Source organism: Talpa europaea (genome assembly GCF_964194135.1).
Source record: "Talpa europaea genome assembly, chromosome: 11".
Classification (NCBI taxonomy): domain Eukaryota; kingdom Metazoa; phylum Chordata; class Mammalia; order Eulipotyphla; family Talpidae; genus Talpa; species Talpa europaea.
The window spans coordinates 18,485,807-18,512,845 of NC_140078.1; the positions used below are offsets into that span (position 1 = coordinate 18,485,807).

A 27,039-nucleotide genomic window follows, 5' to 3' on the forward strand; every position below is an offset into this window, starting at 1 on the left:
GTTTTTAAGAGGTAATAAGTTAGCAATACATATTTCTGGTAAACATTTATTTAATCAACAAGTATTTGAGTGCCTGCTCTATGCCAAGACCTAGGGATGTAATTGTGAATTAGAGGGTCAAGGTCCTTATCATGTGGAGCTTTTCTGGTCTAATGAGACAGGAAGTGAACAAGGAAATAAATGAACGTGCTAATGTCAGATAGTGGTAATTCCTGTGAGGGCGGTGAGGTGATGATAGTGATTGGGAGTGGCCAAAATGCAATGGCTCTGGATTAAGTGTTCAGAGAAACCCCAGAGAGGGTGACTTGAGTTGAGACCCGATGAAGAATGTTCCAGGCAAAGGAAATGGCAAGTGAAAAGGGCCAAGGTGAGAATGAGCCTGGAAGACTGGAGAAATTGATGCAGGGTGAAGGGTGGGGTTGGAAGAGGACAGTAGAAGGATAAAATCAGAGAGAGGCAGGAGCAGCTGTGTTTCCAGAAGCGCATGCCTATAGTAGGGGTGGATCGTTGTTACAGTTTATAGTCTGTGTACTGAATTTTGAAAGAGACTATACTCTTAGGGTATTTTTCCTTCCCACCACCTCCAGGACAGAACAGTACAGGTTTGGCTTGTTCTCAGACTACAGAGAGGCCATGGAAAGGAGTTTGGATTTTGTTCTAAGCACTGTGATTTTTGTCCTGTCACCTGGAAGTGTTGTACTGTGCTTACATGATGAATACAGTTTAAAGGGTGCACATGAGAAACTTCAGGTTTGATACAATAGCAAAAAGGGGTGGAAGCTAGTTTGTTACAGGGGGAATGTGTAATAGCAGAGTAGGGTCACAGGTAGACTGAGGTTGGTCTGTGTCAAGCAGTGTATTACTCAGAAGTCACAGCAGTCCCATACCCCGTACACACAGGGTATTTCACATCCACTGGGGATGGAGTCTTGTGGAGCTGCTTTGGGGTATATGGGTTTCTGAGGAAACCGAAGAGGAACTTAGCTAGTGGATTCAGTGACCGTGGGAACAGGCTAGGTTTTTGGTTTGTTCTTTTGTTTTGAAAGTTGGGGTTGTGGGTACAAGTTTCAAGTGGTATCTTAGCCATTTCCCTCCCTGCCTTTGATGAATGACTCTTCTTCCCTGAAGGGTTGGAATAGTGGGTGTTTCCCAAACCTGGGCAGGACTTCTGTCACTAAAGGAGTAGATGGCCAGTGTCAAATTCCCTCTAGTGTTCCTGCTTTCCATTTAGATAAATCTATAAAGTTACAGAATAGGAAGTTGATCTAGCTGGGTTTGAAGTGAGAGTAGGCTCGTGTCTCTTTGTGGAAATGTTGAGCATATGGAGTATGCTCTTGAGAATATTATTTTGTTGGAACTAGGGAAATGTGCATTGAATGCATTTGTAGACATCTCAGCAATGTAGAATTTCCGTTTGAAGAATGAGTTTTTCTTTCACATATATTATTGTTCCTTTTGTTTTGGATTTTGTTATCTTTTTCCCTTTTTTATTGCATAATATTCATATACCATAAAATTCACTCTTGTGAATTGTACAGTTCAGTAGTGGTTAACATATTCACAAGTTGTGCAACCATCACAACTTCCAGAACATTTTCATCACCGCACAAAGAAACCCATTAGTAATCACTTCCCACTCTACCCTCTCCCCAGTTCCCGTCAGTCATTAATTTACTTTCTGTCTGTATGGATTTGCCTGTTCTGGATAATTCATATAAATGGAATCATACAATATCTGGTGTTTTAAATCTGGCTTTTTTTACATGGCCTAATGCTTTCAAAGTCCATCCATGTTGTTGCACCTCATTCCTTTTTGTGGCCAAATAATATTTCATCAGTTGATGAAACTGGAATTGTTTGCAATTTCAGTTGTTATGAATAATGTTATAAACATTAGTCTACAAGTTTTTATATGAACATGCATTTTCAGTTTTCCTGAGTCTATAAGTAGGATTGGAATTATTGGGTCACATCACACTCTTTCGAAGTTACATGGTTTTGATCCAGTCCAGAGGCCTGGGAATGGACTGAATGACCTCAGGATTCCTCTGAGCTGATGGCCCAGGAACTATTTTTTGTTTGTTTTTTTTTAATTTATTTATTTATACAAGAACTGGGCACAGTCCAGAGGTGCCGGCGGGTGAGAGAATCCACCAGAGACAGAGCAGGGAGCAGAACAGGAAGATAGACTGAAAACACTGCTGAGGGGAGCAGCAGGTGAGACAGGAGAGGTCTGCCGCACCATGTGGGTCACCTCCCTGGCCGGGGATCGAACTTGTGCTACATTGGCTGCTGATAGCTTCATAGGCTGCGTCTTAACCCCTTGCACCACCAGGGAGGTCCCCCAGGAACTGTTTTTAGTGTTGGATTCTGGATGGTAGAGTCTTGCATGCAACAAGAGGTAGGCAGGAGGACTGGACTCTGCCACCACACTAGCGCTTGTGTGAAGTTGCTGGTGGGCATCAGCCTGTTAAGGAAGAAGCATTGGAGCTACAGTTAGGCAGCCTGGACTTAGTCCCAGCACTGCCATTGATCCACTCTGTGGCCCTGGGCAATAAAGGCCTGGCCTTTATAGGTCTGTTTCTACGTATGTCATGTTTGAAATTAAGGTTTGGACTTGATTTCTGAGTTCCAAGTTCATTCAGTTACCTTTGCTAATAAACTAAACAATATGCCTATAAAGTCAGATTGATTTTGTTTTGTTTCCGTGGTCATAGTCCCTGATCTTTCCAAGCTGCTGTTAGTTATGGTTACCTTGTCTAATCTCTTGAGTTGCCCCCCCTCCCGGCCCCCGGCACAGTTTCTGAAGGGGCTGCTATATCCATGGAACAGAGGTGGTGATCCCAGTCCTTGGTTCAAATGTGTTGCTCTGAGGAGTCTCTTAAAAGGAGTGCCCTTAATCCCCTCAGGAAGTACAGAGGAGGCAGAGACAGCATGACGTAGGCTCTTGGTTTCTCTTTTACAACTTGGACAAAAGTTCCCCTTTGATCCCAGCATTAAAGAAGCAGGTTGCAGAATGTTGTAGAAGGTTGAGTTTTGATCTCTGGGTACTGGCAGGAATGTGGGAAGGACCCAGGATGAACAGGGCCATCTGGCTACAGATGAATGATGGACCTACCGATCACCCCCAAACTTGCTTTGATCCCTGAACCATTTGCTAGCACTAAATGGGACACAGTTGCAGACACCCAGTACTACTTAGTTTCATCTCTTTCTTCTTCATTGCTTCCTTCTCTGCCTTCCTAACGTGATTTCTCACCTCTGCCTGATCACTAAACTGACACACCTCCAGGGTTTGAAGTCCTGAGGTTTTGTATTTAGAGGGCATGCTAAGTGCTACCAGCAGTTCTTTAGAACAAAAAAATCAAATAACAATTTGGAACTGAATTCCTAAGTCAGTTTGCAGGAGAGACGGTGCAGTGGCAAGTAATTTAACATCTTTGGGTCTCAGTTTCTACCAGAAGTCTGTAAATTCACAGTCATCCTGTGGCCCACATCTTCACACATATGGACCTGATTTGGGGTGGAGAGGGTTGACTGGCAGGGAATGTTAAAACTTTTTGAGTTAGTTGTAATTGGGAGAATTCACATAAAAAATTATTTATTTTAATTTTCTTTTCAAAATGTGGGTCCAAATGCCTCATCAGGAGCATTGCCCATGGAGGGTCCAATTCACCACCTTCCCCTCTATTCCCACTTGTCTTCTGAGTGGCTTTTTCATTTAGGTTTGTGATAATCCCTTGTGTTACTTGACTTCAGGGTAAAATGTTCTTCTCATATGACACATTTCAGTGGATAAACATTGTACCCAATCTATTATTCCATCTAATCTTCACAAAAGCCCATTTTAGAGATGAAGAAACTAAGACGTCTAAAGAATTCGGCTAGAATCTTTTTTTTAAAGATTTATTTTATTTTATGTACACAAGTGCTGGGGCACAGGCCAGAGGTGTGGGGAGTGAGATGATTCACCAGAGACAAAGTGGGAAACAGAACAGGCAGATCGACCAAAATACACTGCCGAAAGGATCAGTGGGCGAGTCAGGAGAGGTCTGCTGCACCATGTGGGTTGCTCCCTGGCCAGCCTGGGGATCGAACTCGTGCTGCAGAGGCTGCGGATAGCTTCATATGTTGCCTCTTAACCCCTTGTGCCACCAGGGAGGCCCGCCCTCGGCTAGAATCTGCCACTGATTTGCTTTATGACTTTTGGCTTCATTAAACCTTTATCTTTTTTTTATCTTTTTTTTTTTTTTTGAAGATTATTTATTTTATACAAGAACCGGGGTATAGGCCAGATGCGTGGGAGGGTGAGAGGATTCATCAGAGACTAAGTGGGGAACAGAACAGGCAGACTAACATAATGCACTGCTGAGGGGAGCAGTGGGCGAGACAGGAGAGGTCTGCCACACCAAGTGGGACCATCACCGGCCGGCCAGGATCGAACTGGCACTGCAGAGCCTGTGGACAGCTTCACAGCGCCGTGCTCAACCGCCTGCGCCACCAAGGGAGGCCGAAACCTTTATATTTTTAAAAATCTTTTTTTAAGTTATAAAATATACACGACATAGAACTTACCATTTCAAATGTAGAGTTCAGAGGCTTTAAGTCCATTCACATTGTTGTGCAAACAGGAGCCCAGTCCTGTGTGGGCGGTGCGCCTGAAATCATTTTCTCATTTTTTGAATGAGGGTGATACTTTCCTCTGAGGATATTTGTAATGAGAAAACGAAACATGAGATGAAAGTGCCACACACAGTGGGGTCTCTTGTAACTTTTGCACTCCAAAGTTTGAAGTCTTCCAGAGGTAAACCATGTAGGCCTGTTGCTTGGGTGAACAGTTCTTTTATAAACATCCAAGTCGGAGAAAGCAGGTAAGTGCAATTCATGGGTTTTATTTCTGCATTTCTTTAGCCTCAGGGTTTACATCTGAATGTCTGTTGCTTAGTGAGGTTTACCTGGGCTGCCATAGACCTGCTGTGGGTTTTTTCCTAACCTGAAAGAATAGTTTTGAGTCTTTTCTGTATTGCTGCTCTGTGTCTGTGGGCTCTGAGCAGAGTCTCAGAGTTTGGAGTCTCCTGTGGCTAATTTGGTTCTGTTGTCTTGCTCTGTGAGTTCTTGAGTTCCGTGGGGCTGCTTGGTAAGTGGTCTTTAGTTGTCAGTAGCCATCCTGGGTGTGTGGTTGAATTCTTGGGGAGCGTTAAGTGATTAGGTAATTGATTTCAGTTAGCTGTTGGCAAACTCTGCCCCCAAAACCCTTTTTTGTGTGTTTTTTTTTTTTTTCTTCTTAATCTAGGGAGCAGTTGCTAAGTGGTCTTAAAATGATGACTGTATCTTTGAGAAAGAAAAAGGAGATTGCCAATTAAGAATGTTGCTGCTTTTGCAGCAGGAAAGGCATAGAATGGGAACCAGAAAGCAGAAAGTCTGTACAGGTCAACCAGACTGTACCGCTAGTTGATGCTATTTATGGGAAAGGAGTTGCAAGGCAGAGAGCTCCAGAAAAGAAGAGGTTAACTAAAGGTTAACTTTGGGCCACAGAGAAATGTGAGTGATTGAAATAATTTTCAGTTCTCAGGGGAAACTTCCTATTTTCTTTGAAAGAAGTTTATTTTTCATACCTTTCAAACTGGGTGGGGCAAATTTGAGGGGTTTAGGGGGATTTTTAGTCCTAGCAGTCCTTCATTGTACTGTTTGGGAGAGTCTTTCTGGCTCTCAAGAATAGACTAGTGGAAGACAAGACCTTGATTCTTGGTCTCTTGAGCAGCATAACTTTCCAGGTCACCTGTATCTTTGCCATTGGTAGGGTGTTAGGTGTCAGTAGAAAGGGTTTCTAGATTGCCATCATCTTGTTCCTTGACATGCTGCTTCTGCAGTCTCGTGACTTAGAAACCAATTAAAGCAAAATAAGGTTGAATGGTCTGGTTCACATCTCTTAGGACTCCTTTTTCTTTCATGGTTCTGACCATACAAAACATGTTTGCTAAATACTTAACTGACTTTTCAGATTGAACCTAGCATTAAAAAGTAAAGAAAGGGCCTCCCTGGTGGCACAGCGGTTGAGCGCTGGGTTGTGAAGCTGCCCGCAGCCTCTGCAGAGCCGGTTTCATCCCCGGTGGCTGGGGAGAGGGTCCCACATGGCACACAGACCTCTCCTGCCGCCCGCTGCTCCCCTCAGCAGTGTACTTCGGTCCTCTACCCGCTCTGCTCCCGCTCTGGCTCTGGTGAATTCTCTCACCTCCCGCGCTTCTGACTGTACCCAGTGCTTGTATAAATAAATTAAATAAATAAATAAATAAAAATAAATAAATCTTTAAAAAAAAAAAAGGTAAAGAAAGATACAAAGGCATTTCCCTAGAAGCAGGTGCTTTGCTACTCCTCACTCCCTTACAGAAATGAACTGTAAATCAAACATCCTCTATCGGGCTGTATCAGAGGTACAGAGGAAATGAATTAAAGGAAGAAGTTGGAATGGTATTCAGTACAGGGGTCTTACTAGGGCCTGTGAACTTCAAGGTCCCCAATCCTACCAGAATCATACTTCAAAGCCTGCATTTTGGAGGGTGGTTTTTTTGTTTTTGTTTTTCCTTATCCATGGGAACAGGGACTGTAGTCTTTATAAGGTTCTTGGGGGTATGCCACAATCTCTCCTGGGTTAAGGATTGCTGATCTGGTCTGGTTTCCCACACACTTCGTGTCAGAAGCCCCGCGTCATCTTTCTTACTTGTAACTCCATATGCTATACATCTTCAGGGGAACTCACCCAAGTATCTTCAGAGGCAGCCCATTTCCTCCCCCTTCTTTAAATGCAGATATATTTATTTTGAATATGGGTGAACCATGTATATGGCAGAGTATTTAAAAAGCTATAAATGAAAAGAACATCACTTGGCTACCCCCAATCTGTTCATCAGAAGTAAATAATCTTTTTGATTTAAAAAAATATTTCTCCACATTTGTATGCACATAAAAGTGTCTTTTAAAAAAAAACACCTTTTTTATAATTTCCAACATTCACAAAAGTAAAATAGTATAACAAATTACCATTACCCATCACCCAGCTTGAGCTAACATTACTATATTGCCAAATGTTTCGTCTTTACTGATTTCTGGCTGTTTTTTCCCCCCTTCTGGTATGCAGTGTTGCAAATCAGCGTTACCTTAATAAAAATAATATAATAATAATGACCTCTACCTTATAGGAATATTGTGATTAATTGGGTTATTGCGTGAAACTATGTCTAAGACCCAAAGACTTTTATATCAGTTTATATAAACAGAACTCCATTATGCCAAACATAAACAGTATAACTGCCATTTGTTATCATCATCATCACATGCTCACGACCTTTTTAACTCACCTGCCTCTATATAGGTATACCTGTTCTTCTGCAATCTTGTGCAAGTTACTTCGTCTCTGAGTCTTGGGTTAACTGGCAGTCATCTGCAAAATGATGACAAAAATCTCTAGGTAGTTGTAGTTGTGAGGATGGTGCATATCAGCATTCGAAAGTGCATAGCACAAAGCAGGGACTAAATGAACTAAAGGAGGAGTGTGTGTGCGCCGCACTGCCTTGTACTTATTTTGTAGATGCTCGGTGACTCTGACTTTTTATTGCTTTTTGGTGTTATTTTCCCATCAGAGTTAATATTATCCTTATTGTGGTTTTTTGTTAGTTTTCGATTTTGTGTGTGCTACATTGGTCTTCTACTTGCTACATTTGGTTGAGACTTTGAACAAAAGTGTATGGAACTCTCAGAATTTGCTTTACATTCCTTTGCAACCTAAGCTCTCAGGGAGCTCAGTGAGTTCGCCAGGGCAATGTCTCTCTGCTAAGATTGAAGGGTTATGTTTCAAAAGAAGGTAGAACTGTAGTAACTTTGTAGGTTTAATTGGCTTGATAACCACAGGAGATTGTAATCCTCTGCCCTGGTTTCAAATCACCTTATATATAAGGCACAAAGTTCTGGTGTTCAATTTCTTAGGAGAGGAAATTGTTGTTTACTTGGGGAAAGCAAGAAATAATGATATTAACTTTTGACTTTTCATATATGGCCTTTATTTTGTTGAGCTAAATCATAAATGGATGATCAACTTTGCCAAGTGCTTTTTCTATCTATGTAAATGATCGTGTGGATTTTTTTTCTTTCATTCAGACATAGTTTTTACTTAAATCTCTCTGATCTAAGGATAGCCATTTTATTTTTTTTTGTTACCATTTTTATGGGATATCTTTTCTATCCCTTCACTTTCAGCTTATGTGTGTCTTTAGATCTAAAGTGAATCTCTTGTAGACAGCATCACTGGATTTTGTTTTTTGTTTTTTTAATCCATTCAGCCACTCCAAGCCTTTTGGCTGGGAATTTAATCCATTCATTTATCCCTAGGTTATCCTAATATGCATCAGGGTTAAGAACCACTATTCTAGACTTATAGATATGATAAAGGAATAATAGATGGTCTCAGGGATTTTCAAACCAGCTCCTTAGACAGGTGAAAAGGTGGGAGGTTTCAAGAAATTATTAAATTTGAGGGTTAAAAAAATTATTATTTTTTTAAGCAATTTTTTTTTTAATAGAGGTATGCTTTATTTATTTGTTTGTTTATACAAGCACTGGGTACAGTCAGAAGCGTGGGAGAGGTCTGCTCGCCATGTGGGAGAATTCACCAGAGCCAGAGCGGGGAGCAGAGCAGGCAGAAGGACCGAAGTACACTGCTGAGGGGAGCAGCAGGCGGCAGGAGAGGTCTGCGCGCCATGTGGGACCCTCCTCCAGTGGCCGGGGAGCAGCCGGGGATCGAACCGGCGCCGCAGAGGCCGCGGGCAGCTTCGCAACCCAGCGCTCAACCGCTGCGCCACCGGGGAGGCCCTAAAAAAATTATTAAGGGGATACACCAAAGATTGAAAACCATAATATTCAGCCTGTATATAAATGGTTTCATATTCAGAGATTGGTTGGTACAACTATTAATTTGATAAAGATTTATTGAGTACTCCCATTTACAAAGCTAAACAAATGATTAGTGCAGGTGAAGAGATGGCAGATGCTTAACCATAATTCACATGAAAGATACTGTAGTAGGACCTTAAAATAAGTACAGATTTTAATATTTGTCAAATGATTTAAATGGAAATCTTTGAACATATGTAAGTGTAACAGTTCATTTGGTTACTGGGTAATGTTTCCATTCTCTTGGCTTTATTGTCATTCTAAAGATATTTATGAGTACTTGAAAAGTAAGGAAGAAATGGCATTTTCCCTGTGGGGATCTGAAGGGTTCTTGAAGAAACATTTCAACTGGACCTCCAAGGGTAGTTAGAACTTGAATAAGGCAAGGACAGGTGTCAGAAACAGTCTGAGCAAAAGCTTGAAGGCAGCCTCACCTAAGCAAGTCTGCTCACAAAAGCTTGAAAGAAGAAATGGGAGGTACTACTGGAAAGACTTTTTGGGGTTAGCAGGCAGAGGTCCTTCTGTACCAAATTCAGATTAACCAAGGTGTTCAGAAGAGTGATGTTTTCTTTTGCCTGCTGTATTGTTTTTCGTAAGTGTTATAAATACTATATAATCCCTTAAGAAAAATTAGAAAATGCAGATATTCTTAAAAAGGGAAAGGTCTGTCATTTAGATCGCCCTTTTTTCCCTCTATAAACATTTTCTCAAAGATAACTTAAGGGAAGGGGGTGTGGAGTTTGTGCCTTGTTCTATCCCCTGCTTGTTGAACTTTTTGTAAGTGATGCTTTATTTCACTATTTTAAATAATGCTGTGGTGAACATCCTTTTGTGTACATTTTGGCATACTTGCCGTATTTTTCTTAATATGTCCAGATTGAGGATCAGAGAATGTTCTTTCGGAGGACTTTTGATAGAGTGTGCCAAATTGCCCTTCCCCAACGTATTTCCATTTACGTAATCCCTGTAGCCATAGGAGAGCACCAGCACAGTGGCATTTAATATTTAACATTGTCATCTTGGAATACCCTAAGTTGAACTTCTGAATTGCTTTTGTTTGCCAACTTAAATGATTCCAATATTCTAGCATATTATAGAACTATCCTTTGCTATTTCTCTTGTCTTGATCCTTCCTCTAACATAAATTGAGTAGTTTGTGTGAGGGTTGTTTTCTGTATCATTTTTCAAAAATTCAAGGTTGAGGGTTTTCTTCCTTCAAACAATTTTCGGGTGGCAATTTTGCCACCAATGTATTTGTCTAACTAGCATTGTACAGTGAGGAATTATAGGAATTCATGTACAAAGAGGAATTATAGGAAAAAAGGGGACTGGGTTTACTTTCCTCACACAAAGCACTCACATTCCATGGGCCAACAAATGAGGTTTACCAAAGGTTTCAAAGAGTGAAGGGCCAGAATCTTCTGACGACTTGTTGGTCACATGGAGGAAATTGTCTGGTTGAGAGGAAATCGGTTGCTGTGATCAGTCTACAGTTGGTACACTTTCCATCACTACTCAGAAAGAAGAAAAATCTATTGTATTCAAAGCAAACCCATACTACTAAGCCTTTCCCCTTGTGCCTGTCTACAGACATGTCTCTAGAGAGATTTTCAAGGAGCTGGTGATAGCTGTATATGGGAAACTAAAGTGGGAGGGGGTATTTATGTGTAATGGTATGCCTGCTTGTACTGATTGAATTATTTATTGTATATGTTTTACTTTATCAGAAATTTTTAAATGTTATTTTTTTAAACATTTTTTTAAGATTTATTTTCCATTTATTTATGCATACAAGAGCTGGGGTGCAGGCCAGAGGTGCAGCGGCCACCAACAGCCTCATATTGCTGAGACTTAACCCCTTGTGCCCCTGGAAGGCCAAATGTTAGTTATTTTTGAAAGCCTTACTTGCCCATAGTTATATGTTAACATGAAAGGAAAACTAGGGGAAGAGTATATGGGAACTCTTCATATTGTCTTTACAACTCTCCTATAGATCTGAATTTATATTTTAATGTTTTTGAAAGTAAAGGACAGAGTCCTCCCCCATGAGTCAATTTCTACCCACTAGCCCTGTCATTGCTTTTAAAAATCCTACCTAACCCTTAATTCTGCTCACCACTTTACTACCAAATACACTACAGCTGTCTTAGCCACTTTTCATTGTTTTTATTGGGCTCAGGCTATTATTTCATTTTTAAAAAATCAGCTGGCAGATACTTATAAACAGTTACAACAAATGGGTGATAAAACTTTCTGTGAATATATTGCTTTTAAGACTTTGACCTATGTATCTATAAAAAGTGTGCCAGGGGCCTCCCCGGTGGCGCAGCGGTTGAGCGCTGGGTTGCGAAGCTGCCCGCAGCCTCTGCAGCGCCGGTTCGGTCCCCAGCTGCTCCCCGGCCACCAGAGGAGGGTCCCACATGGCGCGCAGACCTCTCCTGCCGCCCGCTGCTCCCCTCAGCAGTGTACTTCGGTCCTTCTGCCTGCTCTGCTCCCCGCTCTGGCTCTGGTGAATTCTCTCACTCTCCCGCGCTTCTGACTATACCCAGTGCTTGTATAAATAAATAAATAAATCTTAAAAAAAAAAAATGTACCAAGCTCAGCCCCTTAAACTTTTAAAGCCATTTTTTTCTCAACTTGTTTAAGTAAAAATCAGATAAATTGACATTTTGGGCAAGCCCGCTGAATGAGTCTGACTCCCTATAAAACTGAACTCCAGGGCCTCCCCGGTGGCGCAGCGGTTGGGCGCTGGGTTGCGAAGCTGCCCGCAGCCTCTGCAGTGCCGGTTCGATCCCCGGCTGCTTCCCGGCCACCGGAGGAGGGTCCCACATGGCGCGCAGACCTCTCCTGCCGCCCGCTGCTCCCCTCAGCAGTGTACTTCGGTCCTTCTGCCTGCTCTGCTCCCTGCTCTGGCTCTGGTGAATTCTCTCACCCTCCCGCGCTTCTGACTGTACCCAGTGCATGTATAAACAAAACAAACAAACAAACAAACAAATAAATAAATAAAAGCATGCCTCTATTAAAAAAAAAATTTAAAAAAAAAAAAAAAAAAAAAAAAAACTGAACTCCAGAAAGAATCATCCGTATGGGGGGGGGGGGGACTCTAACTTGAAGGGCAGTGGACTGTCTGCAGAGGTAAAGTGATATGGAGGCGGTGGGCAGTGTCTGACAGGAGGACGTGAGTGTCCAAAACATTCCCAAGATGCAGAAGCATAATCGAGTTGGTGATCTAGGTGTGTGGACAACAAAATTCTTTGGTCAGACCAGAAGAACTGGATGATTCTTTGAGGGTACGAAGTGTTGTAATTAATGAAGGGAAATAGAAGCTTTGATGGAGTGAATTTTTTGAGGCCAGTAATTGATCTTTCTTGCCTTCTGTTCCCATATGACTGTCCTGTAGGCACATTATTTACTGGTACTTGCCCTTTTCCAGGCTTTGGGAACACAGCCCTTGCTGCCACAAACACTACGTTCGAATGAAGGGGTCAAATGATACACAAAGCAATGCATATTGTACATGTTCAGTAAATAAGTCCATGCAGAGAAATGAATTACGTAAATTGGGGGGTGGGTAATGGGAGATGGGAGCCCTGAGGATGCTGTTTTATAATAGATAGGAGAGTCACTGAAAGCTTCTCTATGGAAGTGACATTTAATGTTAATTACAGTTGACTCATGAACCACAAGGTTTGGACTGCACTGGTCCACTTGTACATGGATATTTTTGATCCCTTCTCTTCCTCCTCAGCCTACTCTGCATGATGATAACAGGATAAGGGCCTTTATGATAATCCACTTAGATTGTCTTAGCACTTTCTTTTCTCTAGCTTACTTTACTTTAAGAATATAGCATATATTGGGCTTTCCCCGGTGGCGCAGCGGTTGAGCGCTGGGCTGTGAAGCTGCCCGCAGCCTCTGCAGCGCCGGTTCCATCCCCGGCCACCAGTGAGGGTCCCACATGGCGCACAGACCTCTCCTGCTGCCCACTGCTCCCCTCAGCAGTGTATTTCTCGTCGGTCTGCCTGTTCTGTTCCCTGCTCTGGCTCTGGTGAATTCTCTTACCCTCCCGCACTTCTGAATGTACCCAGTACTTGTATAAATAAATAAATCTTTTTAAAAAATTAAAAAAAAAAAAAGAATATAGCATATAGGCCTCCCTGGTGGTGCAAGGGGTTAAGCACTGCACTATGAGGTGATCTGCAGCCTCTGCAGCACAGGTTCGATCCCCGGCCCACCAGGGAGCAACCCACATGGCGAGGTAGACCTCTTCTGCTCCCCTCAGCAGTGTATTTCAGTCAGTCAGCCTGTTCTGTTCCCCACTCTGTCTCTGGTGAATCCTCTCACTTCACGCATCTCTAGCCTGCATCCCAGCTGCTGTATGCATAAATAAATAAATCTTTAAAAAAAAAAAATATAGCATATAATATGTAGAACATACAAAATGTATATAAACCGACAGGCTATTTGTAAATTGGAGGAATCAAAAGTTAACGTGCAGTCAGTTGTAGGGAGGCCAATGCCTCTAGCCCCTGAGTTCAGAGGACAGCTGTACTTCTTTCATTCAGGGCTCATTTCTGGAATTTCAGACTCTGTCCTTTTCAGAGCTCTTGGGGGCATTTGGGAGGCAGCACTTCCAAAGGCCTCCGGTTTCTCAATGAGGACAAAAGTGGGTATGTTAAAGCAGAGGTGATGGTGATATAACTTGATCTGTTCCAGAGGAATGTTAACTTCTTTCCTCCCATTCTGACCACAGCGTCTCTTCTTCTAAGCAGGATTGGCTGCCGTGGTCCCTGCTGCTTCTGTCTCTCACAAGTGAAACAAGCGCCTTCTATGTCCCTGGGGTTGCACCAACCAACTTCCACCAGAACGATCCTGTAGAAATCAAGGTAGGTTCATTTCTGGACTGTTAGAGCCTCTGTGCTGGGCAGCCTGGCTGGGGGATCTAGCTTGAAGGGCAGTGGGACTGTCTGCAGAGGTAAAGTGATATGGAGGCTGTGGCCAGTGTCTGATAAGAGGACGTGAGTGTCTAAAACGCTGGTGAGCTGGACTTTTCCCTCCTGTGGGGCAAAGAACAAAGCACTCACCCTGGGAAAAAGAGGCTTCCCTGCCTGCTGTCAAGGCTGAAATAAAAATGCCAGCAGCAGTCCCGCAGTTCCAGGAGCACTGCCTCTGCATTTCACTTGTTCTCTGTGCCCCCTGACTCTGCGGCCCTCCCTGCGTGTTCTCGCTCTGTTCCTTCCTTTCTCTTTGTCTCTGGCTCTGTCTTCATTTCTTGCTGTTTCTTTATGTCTCTCTCTTTCTCTCTCTCTCTCTCTCTCTGCCTTCCTCCTTCTCTCCCTCTCTGAGGGGTGTGTGTGTGTGTGTCTGTCTTCCTGTCTTCGTGTCTTTCCGTGTCTCTCTCTCATCCTGCTTCTTTCTCTATGACCTCTCTGCCTCCCGTTTCAGCTGTTCCATCCTCTCTGTTACCAGCCTTCCTTGCATAACACATAGTGTCTGTGCATGCAAAACCTGTTTATCTCCACTGTTTTTTCAATTTTACGTCCTGCCACCAGCTGGATTCTCCCAATTGAGTGGTAGCATATGAGATGATTTTAAGTGGCTGGTCAATATATTTTATTTTTATGGCTATTTTCTTTCAGTGTAGGTAAGAAAATATAGCTAGTACTTTAACTCATGATTTCATGACTATCATTGTTGGTTTTCATGTTTAATGGAGATAAAATGTTTATTTCTAAAATAAATATATTTACCTAAAAATGAGTCAGAGGCAAACAAGTGATAGGATGAGTTGGTTTGTGAACAGTTAGGGATTGTGAAACATTGCTTAAAATCAGAGTCTAGAGAGAAGCTGTCCAACCAGCCCTCTTCGCCTTTTCAGGCTAGTTGCCCATCTGTGGGTTAATCAGTTGTGGCAGTATGGGGGCAGGGAGTGGAGTCACAATATAAAATATGGTTGATCAGGGGCAAGGGGCATCTTGATTAATGTCTACAATGTACTTTTGGTGACATTCTCAGTGCCACAAGCTAGACTGGTGGGGGGGAGGGGAATGGATCTTCTTGTATGTGATTCTCACTGGGGCGGCTCTTGGGGTCAGCTTGTGGGAGGAAGGGAGGGAAGTGGAGCTGGGCCAAGGAAGACAATGAATTGCGATATAATAGTTGAACATTTCTGGAAAGCTCTGGAACTGGAATGGCCCTTCAGGATTGTTACAGACTGAGATAAGAGGACTGGCTCCCTCCATCCCTCCATGGACCAGTCATTGGAGATAGACTGCTACCAGAAAGATGGGGTGGTGTAAGCCTGTTGAAGGACTCCCAGCTGATAGGTTCCCCTCTACTATCCCCAGAATATAACCACTCTTAATACTTGGGTGTATTTTTTAATTTTTCTTCCTATGCAGTGTTTACAGTGTTTACAGAATACAAGGGTACTTGGCATTCTCCTGCCTCCATAATCCCCCATAGAAAAAATAATATATAGTTGAAATATTATTTATTTATTTTGAATTTCAGTGGTTTTTTGTTTTGTTTTGTTTTTTAAAGATTTATTTATTTATTTGCACAAGAACCGGGATACAGGCCAGATATGCGGGAGGGTGAGAGGATTCACCAGAGACAGAGCGGGGAACAGAACAGGCAGACTGAAGAAATACATTGCTGAGGGGAGCAGCAGGTGCGACAAAGAGGTCTGGTGCACCATGTGGGACGCTCGCCGGCCGGAATCGAACCAGCGCTGCAAAGGCTGCAGACAGCTTCACAGTGCAGCGCTCAACCGCCTGCGCCGCCAGGGGAGGCCCTATAGTTGAAATTTTAAAGTTCTCCTCAGATCCCTAGTGATTCTGTAAAAAGGGCTAGCAAACATTACAAAGTTATAAAAATAAATTCTGCTCCTAAAATAAACATTCATTTCTTCATTACCATGTCAACATGAACCACATCTTTACTGCTCTGCAAAAACAAAGCAGTGAAGTTGCATGAAAATAAGAATTTGTCCTGTCCTGAGCATCACAGTGTTTAAAAAGAGAAGCAGAAGACAAGAAATTCACAAAGGCCCATCCCTGTGACATGCTGTCCTGTACATGTTCCTTTGTTTGCCACCATATTTTCAATATTAGCAGAATTGCAAATAGCTACACATTGTGCTTAATTGGGGCATCAACTATAGCATGTTCTGATTATGGGGGGGGGGGTGTTAACCAGTTTAAAAGTTAAAAATATAAATAATACATTTGTAGAAAAATGAAAACTACCTCTATACAGGTTCTGAAAAGAGTGGGCTTATCTGTCTCCTTCACTGAATCACCAGCTCCTACTGCATAGCATGGCAGGGTGAATAAATATGTCTGAGAAACAACCTTTAGTGACCTCATTGAGAACTGTAGTAATGAGCACATGCAGCATTACAAGTGTTGCATTATTGTGAACATCTCTTCCTTGGAAGCAGGACTTGGAACTTTCAGAAGCAATATTAAAATAACATTTATTGAGGCTTATTTACATGCTAGACTTTATGCTTTGCTTAGTTCAGGCTGTCCCCCAAGAGCCCTCTGAGGCAGGTACTGTGTGTTTTACAGATAAGAAAACTAAGGCCCGGGGAAGGGAACCAACCTGCCCAAGGTCACATGTAAGGAAGACGGGATTAGTTTGGAGCCCCATCTTTTTTTTTTTAATGATATATTTTCATTTTTTTCCATAATATGTTTTATTTATTTAATTTTTTTATTTTATATATTTTTTACATCATTTCATTTTTGCACAATGTATGCATTTTCATCTTGGTTATATTCCCCATACAATTCCCACACTCCTTATTTTGACCCTAATCCCTCCTTCCCCCCTCCCCCCACCCCCATAGTGTGTCTCTGGTTTATAGTTGCTTGTTGATTTTGATTTTTACTTTATTATAATTAGTCTTTTTCCTCGTCCCATATTTAGGTTTTCTAAATTCCTGCTATGAGTGAGACCATCCAGTGTTTTACTTTTTCTTTCTGGCTTATTTCGCTGAGCATGAGCCCTTCCAGCTCCATCCATGTTGCTGCAAATAGCATGAGTTTATTTATTTTTTTGATTGCTGAGTAATATTCCATTGTATATATGTACCACATCTTCTTGATCCAGTCATCTATTTTTGGGCATTTGGGTTGTTTCCATTGCAGAGCCCCATCTTTTAGCCGCTGCAGTACCTTTCTTCCCAGGGCCTTTACCAAGCAGAGGGGACAGGGTGACTCCGGCTTGCAGGCCTGCCAGGAGAAAGAGAAAGGGAGGAACTCATTCTCTTTGCAAGGTGTTTTTTATTTCTTTGTTTCTTTCTTTGTTTTCCCAGGAAAAGAGAATGCTAAGAAGTAACACAAAATTACAGGCTAGTCTAATGGCCAGTAACTTCTTGACCATTTTGCTTTAAGCAGTTCATGAAATACTTAATAGAGGTCTTCAGTCCCGCAACCTCCCATCTAGAAAGCTCTGCAACCCAGTTGTACTTGTTATAGACAAGCCCTGACCTGAACTGACATGAGACTGACGTTGATTCTTCCCACTTTGTGTGGGTATATCTTTTTTTTTTTTTTTTTTTTTTTTTTATTGGGGTTAATTTCCCATCCTTTACTCTTTTTTTTTTTTTTTTTATAGAGGCATGTTTTTATTTATTTGTTTGTTTGTTTGTTTATACATGCGCTGGGTACAGTCAGAAGCGCAGGAGGGTGAGAGAATTCACCAGAGCCAGAGCAGGGAGCAGAGCAGGCAGAAGGACCGAAGGACACTGCTGAGGGGAGCAGCGGGCGGCAGGAGAGGTCTGCGCGCCATGTGGGACCCTCCTCCGGTGGCCGGGGAGCAGCCGGGGATCGAACCGGCGCTGCAGAGGCCGCGGGCAGCTTCGCAACCCAGCGCTCAACTGCTGCGCCACCGGGGAGGCCCTTTTTTTTTTTTTTAAGATTTATTTTTATTTATGCATACAAGAACTGGGGTGTAGGCCAGAGGTGGGGGGGGTGAGAGGATTCATCAGTGATAGAGTGGAGAGCAGAAAAGGTGGATCTACTGAAATACATTGCTGAGGGGAGCAACGGATGAGACAGGAGAGGTCTGCTTTGCCATGTGGGTTAGTTCCCTAGACAGGGATCAAATTCATGCCACAGTGGCTGGCGATAGCTTGATAATGCTGAGATTTTAACCCCTGTGCCACCAGGGAGGTCCCTGTGTGGATATTTCTGCAATTCCTATACAATCATTGAATGTGGAGTGCTGCTCCAAACCTAGCTGGATGGTGTTAACAAAACCTGTAGTATTTTATATCCCATTGTCCTTCTAAAGTTGCAACAGTTCCTAATTCCAAAGCAGAAGTTTTAGGGGTTGTGGGCCCAAATTCTACTTTTATAGTGTATGAGGAATGGTCGGAAAGTTCCTAAATATTCAAGATAAATTTTGTTACATTTAGATTAAAACTTATTTTGTGCAGCACTTTAACTGGTTCTATTTTGTCTATGGTTTTGGAGTTGTCTATGACTGTCTCTAGGCTTCTGTTCTATGTGCTTTATACCTCATTTCCTAAACATTCTTCTTCATGGTCTTCTTTTTTTTTTCCAAAGATTGATTTATTTATGCATACAAGAACCGGGGTACAGGCCAGAGGTGCGGGGTAGGGGGTGGGGTGAGAGGATTCACCAGAGAGAGTGGGGAACAGAATAGACAGACTGACTGAAACACACTGCTGATGGGAGCAGAGGGCGAGATAGGAGAGGTCTACTGCATCATATGGGTAGCTTCCTGGCTGGTGGGGGATAGAACTCGTGCTGCAAAGGCTGCGGATAGCTTCATAGTGCTGTACTTAACCCCTTGAGCCACCAGGGAGGTCCTCTACATGGTCTTCTTAACCCTCATTTTTAATTGTGTAATATTTGGGTAAATGAACATACTGTGGTTTCTTGACCAGTTTCCCATTGTGGGGGCTTTTAGTTGTTTTTCCATTTTCCTTCTCTCATTCAGCAAATAATTAATGAGCACCTACTCTGTGCTCACTCTTTAGGCACTGAGGTTAAAGAGGTGAGCAAGACACACATTATCCTTGCCCTAGCAGAACTTAAATCTTAAATTCCATCGGGAAGACAGATTTTAAAAAGCAACAGGTAAACAAAATACTTACATTTTATCAGATCTCTACATAGGAGTGTTGAAATAGAGAATAATGGAGGAATTCTTTTAAAGATGATTTGGGAAGGATCCCCAGATTGAGGGGATTTCAGCTGAGACGTAAATGTAAGAAGGACCAGATGTGCTCAGAGCCAGGCAGAGAGGGCAGCAGGTTCAAAGCCTGAGGCAAGAGAACTTGACTGCCCGAGAGACTGGGGGCAGAAGGCCGCTCTACTTAGGAATCAGGTGAATAACTCATATTTGGAGTTATTTCATTAAGAAAGATGCCCGGGAATGAAATTATAGGGTCAGAGGATATCAGCATGTTGAAGATTCTCAGTATCTATTGAATTTGGTTGTGATTTTAACAAAATCTATAAAGTAGCTAAAACAAATGTGCAATAATTCAGAATCATAGTCTGTAGTATACTACAATTGTGTGTTACTGCAGTACTGCAGTTAGTTTGCTTATTAGGTATTACTGAATGCACTAAAGCTGTGTGGGCATCAGAGAGGATTATTGAAACAGTCATCTTGATTTCTGGATTAAGACATGACCATCTCTCTTCTCCCACTAGGCTGTGAAGCTCACCAGCTCTCGAACCCAGCTACCTTATGAATACTACTCACTGCCCTTCTGCCAGCCCACCAAAATAACCTACAAGGCAGAGAATTTGGGTAAGTGCTTCTCCCATACTGCTGTCAGCCTGCCCCAAAGGGAAACCCAGATTTTCATGATGATAAGAGCAGTGAACCCTTATGGAATATGGTACTTACTATGTGCTGGAGACCATTCTACATAGTTTATGTCATATTAGTTTACTTAATCCTTATAATAGGACTAGGGAGGTAGTTGCTGGTATTATTTTCATTTGACAAGTTAGGTGACTTGCCTGTGGTTTGCTGTTAATGAGTGCCTAAGCGGGCTTGGGCTCCATGTAGTCAGACTTCTGACAGAGTTGGTGCCCTTTGCTAGTACTCAGACCCATTCTCCTTTAATTTTTAGCTATCCTGTAGCTTCTGTAACCCGCTTTGCTTTAATTAAGAGTAAGTGATGAGCTTTGGCCCTAGAGGAAAGGAGTTCTTGATAAGAACTCTAGTCACCATAGTTCTTGTTAAGCTGTGCAAGAACTTGTGTCAAATAATGTGTGACACACCCAGCCCATTGTCTGACATAGTGTTCCATAAATAGTAGCCATTTTATTCTAATTCAAATAATTATTTGGCAGAATTGCAGGCTTAAAAGGAAAAGACATTTGGAAATTTCTGTACAGGACACAATTGTTCATGCCTCTGTGCCTGACTCTGGGCTAAGTCCTAAAGATAAAAACATGAGCAGATGCTCTCCTGAACCTCAAGGAACTTAGGAGACTTCCCTCTTCTCTTTGCCTAGTAACGTTAACGGAGAGAACTGAACACACCTCAAAAGGGCTGCCTTCTCTTTCAGGGATACCCATGGCTCAGATGTTTCCAGAACCCCTAGCAGACAGATGTATTTACCAATCAGTACTGGGTGTCCAGACCTGCTGGAGGCAGGCTTAAAGTGGGCAGTAGCGCCTATCTCAAGCCCTGGACTGAGTTCCACTGACTTGTAGGTGCCCCTTCCTGCTGACCCTTACCCTTCTTTATTCTCTTTAACCACCCATGTTCTGGCCACCTCTCCTCTGCCTGGGAAGCCTGACCTGGTCTCCAGGCTTCCTGATACCAGGCCCTCACAGCAGCTCCTCTCTTCCCCTGTGAGCTGGTATGGATTGGTAGGCAGCCAGGGCTTCACAGTTAGGCACCTCATTGTGATACTAGGTGACTGTAACCTCTGAATTTCTGCTGCCTCTTCTTTGAAGCTGGGAACTGTTCCTACCTCATCGAAATGGAGACATCTATATAAAAAGTTTCCTGCCGTATTGTAGCTCATTCTGTCCTTCTGTAGTACCTCCCTCCATGGTCCAGATGCTTCTTGAGCAGAAGGATCATATCTTACATTTATTTCTCTTTGCCAGTTCTGACCTAGCACCTGGCACATTGCTACTGGACTCAATAAGTGTTCATGTCCTGGGCCTCCCCTGGTGGCACAGTGGTTGAGCCTGGGTTGCGAGGCTGCCTGCAGCCTCTGCAGCGCCAGTTCGATCCCCGACCACCGGCGAGGGGCCCACAAAAAAAATAAATAAAAAAGTGTTCATGTCCTACCGGAATGGAGCAGAAACATTTTTGATTGAATACCTGTTGGAGTGTAAGCCTTGTATTCTGCATTATCATCGTCGTCACTATTACTACTGGGGCTCTTTCTGCAAGCCTGGCATTGTTCTAAGCACTTCTTTGCTTAAACTTAATTTGTACAACAACCCTCTGAGACAGCTGCTCTTATAAACCTTCCACCATAAATAAGGGAAGTTAGCACAAGGAGGCCAGCAACTCTGGCGCCAGAGTTTCTTGAAGCACCATGTTCTGCACACTCTTAGTGAGTTTTATGATAGCTGCAGTCCAATGTGGTAGCTTCCTTTTCACAGTGGCGACAACAGCAACTTCAAAAGTTTGTAAGACTTGCTTAGGGCCAAGTGGCCAACACGTTGAGAAGTTGAGATATTAGCCCAGGTTTTGTTGTTTTTTCTTTTTTAAAGATTTATTTTATTTATGCATATTAGAACTGGGGTGTAGGCCAGAGGTGTGGGGGGTGAGAGGATTCATCAGAGGGAGAGTGGGGCGCAGAATAGTCAGACTGACTGAAATACACTGCTGAGGGGAGCAGCAGGTAAGACAAGAGAGGTCTGCTGCGCCATGTGGGTTAGATCCCTGACCAGGGATCAGACTTAGGCCATAGTGGTTGGCAATAGCTTAACAGTGCTTTAACCCCTGCGCCACCAGGAAGGCCCAGTTTTTGTTTTGTTTTATTAAATATATTCATGTGTGTGTATATAAATATATTTTAGCATTGTTCATTTTTGATTTTTCCTTTCAGATGTAATCCCCATAAAATCCCCTCCTTGTCCCCTGCTCTGTGTCTCTGATTTATAGTTTGCTAGCCCAGGATTTTAACTCTAAAGTTAGATTGTTTCTGTTGTCCAGGCTACTGTCTCCAAAAAAGGCTCAGATGAGCTGTCTGAGGGTTGTGCCCATGATTGTGACATTGGTGGAGATTCAGATCATAGAGTGTGTGCTGAAGTATCCCTGGCAGATGTGCTATGTACATCAGACTCTCCTAGGGCCTGAGAGCTTATTGCTCCTCTAGTGTGACTAGATAGCTGTAAAAATTAACAAGAATATTTCCAGAGTGGAAATGAGCCACTCCAGACCAATTTTTTCCCCTTTCTTGGTTTAAATTTAAGGTCTAAATATCAAGAAGTGATACCCCCTTCACTTGTAGGACTTTTCCCTTCTCTGTATGTTCTTTCTCTCCTCAAGTAAGTTCCTTGTTGAACTGAAAAGAAATGAGCAGTGGGGCATGGCGTAGAGGAAAGAGTGCTCCGGTGATGCAGCTTGCAGCTCTGCTACTTGCCAGCTATATACCAGCGACTCACGGCTTCCATCTACAGCCCTGACCTCTCTCTCCTCTTAGCCTTAAATTGGGCATGTCTACTCTGCTTACCCAAACTGAAAAATTGGCTTCTGTCTAAATTTGCTATTCCTTTTTTTCCACCTAGAATCTGTATGTAGGAACCTCAGAGTATTCCTAATATACACTGCTCTTTACTTATTCCTTGTATTAGCACCATGTCCCCTAGATTTCATCTCCCAAGTAGCTTCTGAATGTATGTATTTATTTCCACCCTCACCAAACCCTCTAATCCAGCTTCCTTCATCACTCACTAATATGACTCACTGCAATCAACCTAGCCAGTTCCTTACATTTTCTCTGCTTTCATCACAGAATGGCCAAAGTGGTCTTCTGTAACCAGAATCAGATGATGTCCTTCTCTGCCCCTTTTAGAAATCCTTCATTGACTTTTGTTATTTCCTAGATAAATATCGAATTCCAGTGTAGCCTACAGGTCCCCTGAGGTCCAGCTCTGTCTCATCTCTCCAGCTTACCTCAGCTCTCTCCTTCTTGGTCTTTGCTTTGCAACCACACAGGCCTTTCAACTTTAACCACACTTCCTCCACCCCCAAGGGATCTGTGTACATACTGTTTCTTTTGTCTAGAATATTCTTCCCCTATCTGTTTACCTAGTTGATGCCTCTCTTCCTTTAGTGCTTACTTCAAGCATCACTTCCTCAGAAACTTTCCTAGACCTACTCCCGATGTCTAGAGCAAGTTCCTCTTGTTATACAGCATATTCTCAATATCCCAATTGTTTCATTTTTCTGTCTTCCCACAAGGTCTTAAGATCCAAGTATGTCTTCCCACAAGGCCTTATGATCCAAGTATGAGTATGTCTGTTGAACATTATACATTCAGGGCATAGCCCTCAGCTAGTACCTAGTTCAGGTTTTGGATGGGAAGGAGGAACGGAGGGAGGAGGGGGGGTGAGTGGACTAGGCAGAGTCCCATATCACATGGGTTCACACTAGTAGGCAGGTGTTACACCAAATGCACATAGAGGCTTTAGTCCTTGTACTGGTGTTGCTTGTTCCTTAGGCTTGCCCCAGTTTGCAACATGCAGTAGAGTTGTTTGAACAGCTCAGAATGAGAGCACTGTTGGGTGTAGTTGATACCCCACTGTCCGTGCCTGCTGTTGCCAGCACATGAGGCACATGAGGGCATGCCACTTCATAAAGTAAAAAGGTGTTTTGGTTAAAATTTTCAGGTGCTGGGTTTTACCTAGTTCCCTTACTGCCTGAACCAGAATCTAAAGATGCAGAGAGAAGAAACTCTGTCTGCCTTGAAAACTCTCATAGTCATGGGAGGCAGAAATTTAACATACCATCATAGTGTCACATCATCAACATATGAAAAGGCACAGAGGTAAAGTTGATGGTAGAAATAGGATTTTGTTGCTGCCTACCTATTCTGTGCCTGGTACTTTATTTCTTAATGTGATCCTGTGTGTTGGGTACTATTATCCCCATTTTATAGATAAGGAAATTGAGGCTCAGTGAGGTCAAAGGACTTAACAAGACTGCTAAGCTAGTAAGTGGCAGCGCCAGCGTTTAATAGCAGGTGGCCTCTTCTCTCTGCCATTGCATGATGCTGCCTCTGTATAGAATCAGAGGAGGGAGTGATGAGCTCTAACCTGAAGAGGTCAAATAACGGACTTTCTGGAGAGCAAAATAGAAGCTGAGCTCGAAGGACAAGGAGTTTCCCAAGATGTGGAGCAGGGGCTCCAGGCAAAGAAAATGACAAGCGACCCAGAGACATGGAATGATATGGCTTGTCTGATGCGCTCAGAAGAGTCTGATGGTGCTGGGATGGTGGGGGGTGCCGGGGTGGGGGGCACGAGTGCTACAGGTGGTGTCAAGTGGGCAAGCTGGGCAAGAACAGATAGGGCAGATCACTAGTGCCAGGCTACAGAACTGCTGAGGGCCTTGCAAGTCAGCCCTGTGTCTCTGCTGACCTCTTTAGCTCAGGGCTAAAGCTCTGAGCTCCATCTGTCTCTCTTACGGCAGGAGAGGTGCTGAGAGGGGACCGGATTGTCAACACCCCTTTCCAGGTTCTCATGAACAGTGAAAAGAAGTGTGAAGTTCTGTGCAGCAAGTCTAAGGATCCAGTGACCCTGACTGTGGAACAGAGTCGGCTCGTGGCTGAGCGGATCACAGAGGACTACTACGTCCACCTGTAAGTTGTCCTCTGCTCCCTGCTGATCTCGATTTCACATAGGGAGGGCACTGAGGGGAGAGGTGATCCAGAGGGACTGAGCGGGAGCCTTGGGTTTCCAGCATTGCCGACAACCTACCTGTGGCCACCCGGCTGGAACTCTACTCCAACCGCGATGGAGATGACAAGAAGAAGGAAAAAGATGTGCAGTTCGAACACGGCTACCGGCTTGGCTTCACGGATGTCAACAAGGTAGAGTGTCTTGGTGTGCTCAGTAAGCTGGGGAGCCATACCCCAATGTCATGAGCACTTGGAGCCACAGAGAAGGGGAAACTTTTAGGTTTAGACTTACAACACAGAAAAGATGGTGGCTCAACCATGGCAAATTCCTCCCAGAGCCCCTGGTAGACATCTAAAATATCAGAAGTCGGGCCTCCCCGGTGGCACAGCGGTTGAGCGCTGGGTTGCGAAGCTGCCTGCAGCCTCTGCAGTGCTGGTTCCATTCCCGGCTGCTCCCCAGCCACCGGAGGAGGGTCCCACATGGCGTGCAGACCTCTCCTGCCGCCCGCTGCTCCCCTCAGCAGTGTACTTCGGTCCTTCTGCCTGCTCTGCTCCCCGCTCTGGCTCTGGTGAAATCTCACACCCTCCCGTGCTTTTGACTGTACCCAGTGCTTGTATAAACAAATAAAAATAATAATAATAAATCTTTTAAAAAAAAATTATCAGAAGTCTGAGTGCTTTGGCAGGGCTCTGGCAGATGCTGCATGGGAGGTGGAAGGCATTGTCCCAAAATCGTCAGAGTTCACGTCAATAAGATGAAAGCAAACAGTCTGGAATTTCATCAGTATGTAGGAGAGAGAGCTAAGTACTGGGCAGGAGCATGCAGTGTCCTTTCTATGTTTTGAATCACTTACTAGTGGTTGAGTGTCATTGAGCCTACCTATTTCACCTCTCTGAGCCTTTGTTTCCTTCTCTTTGATATGTTAGTAATAAATAACCACACTTGTTCTTTGGGTTTGTTTTGCAGAGCAAATTAGATAATACAAGTAAGCAAATATAAGTAAGCACTTCATAGTGCACACATGGGCTCTGAGAAATACTCTGATAGTGGCAATGATAGTAACAGTGATTCTCTCATTATTCTAACTCTCTAAAATGAGCACATACTACTTAGGGAGTAAAGAACAAAACATTTCTCTTGAGGCACAGCCCCTGTCCTCAGAAGGCGTCTATCCTAATTGGGAAGGAAACTGACAGCCTAAGAACTGAGGTCTCTAGTCCAAGTTGCCTTTCACTGCCTGTGACAGTGCTGTGACTGTCAGTGCTAGGGAGCTCAGAGGGAACACATGTGCTTAGGATGTCACAGAGGGGTGTGCCTTGAGAAAGAGGTAGCCTTGAGCTGAGTGGAGGCAGGGCTACAATTCTAGTGGGTCTGAATGTCTTGAACAGAGGTGCAGTACAGGCCGTGTTCATGGACAGGGAAGACTCAGAAAGGCCAGGTGAGCTAATGTATCTGAGAAGATGGGGACAGTCAGGGTGGAAGGCCTTCATGGTCAGGGTGTGGGATTTGGGCTTTTACATGGTAAGCCCCCGGGAGCCTTGGAGGGTTTGGAATAGGGGAGTACTATGAGAACGGTTTGGAGACAGCTGGGCCAATTGGGTGAGGGGAGGGCACTAATACTTGAGATGATCTCCTTGAGGGATTTTCTAGTTATTTCTTGGCTACTCCCTATTTTGTTGTCTCTGTTGCTTGTTTTAGATCTACCTGCACAATCACCTATCCTTCATCCTTTACTATCATCGGGAGGACCTGGAAGAGGACCAGGAGCACACATACCGCGTCGTCCGCTTCGAGGTGATTCCCCAGAGCATCAGGCTGGAGGGTGAGTGGGGAGGTACGACCAGAGGGGCAGGGCTGGATGGGTCTAGGCTTCCACACCAGGGTCTTCTCACACTTGATTGCTGAAATGGCTTATAGGTCCCAGTGTGAAATATGGACCCAACCAAGGTAGGGTCGCTATTATTCTCATCACAAAAGGTGTGGGTGAGGGGAGAACTGAAATCTGTTGTGTCCTGGGCGGGCACCTTGACACTTGATCATCTCTAGCAATTCCTGGAGGTATCTGGTAATGACAGGTGAGCCACTGGAAGCTCAGAGAAGTTGGTGACTTGGCCAAGGCTTAATAGCAACTTGGGGTTTAGCTGGGCCTCTTCACAAAAACCAGCCAGTTCATCCTGGGTTGAAAAACCAGTTGAAATGCCTCAAAAGAAATGTTTTTGTCCTTTACCCA

General features: G+C 43.6%; 1 protein-coding gene across 1 annotated transcript in view; it reads left to right on the top strand.

Moving 5' to 3' along the window:
• TM9SF4 (transmembrane 9 superfamily member 4) overlaps nucleotides 1-27,039 on the top strand; it is a gene marked incomplete at both ends in the record, with an annotated part of 42,671 nt that overhangs the window by 1,764 nt on the left and 13,868 nt on the right. The window contains 5 exons of the mRNA XM_084247939.1: nucleotides 13,716-13,829; nucleotides 19,641-19,740; nucleotides 24,601-24,769; nucleotides 24,871-25,000; nucleotides 26,508-26,631. Of these exons, the coding sequence (XP_084104065.1) occupies nucleotides 13,716-13,829; nucleotides 19,641-19,740; nucleotides 24,601-24,769; nucleotides 24,871-25,000; nucleotides 26,508-26,631 (637 nt within the window). The remainder of the gene's footprint in view (nucleotides 1-13,715; nucleotides 13,830-19,640; nucleotides 19,741-24,600; nucleotides 24,770-24,870; nucleotides 25,001-26,507; nucleotides 26,632-27,039) is intronic.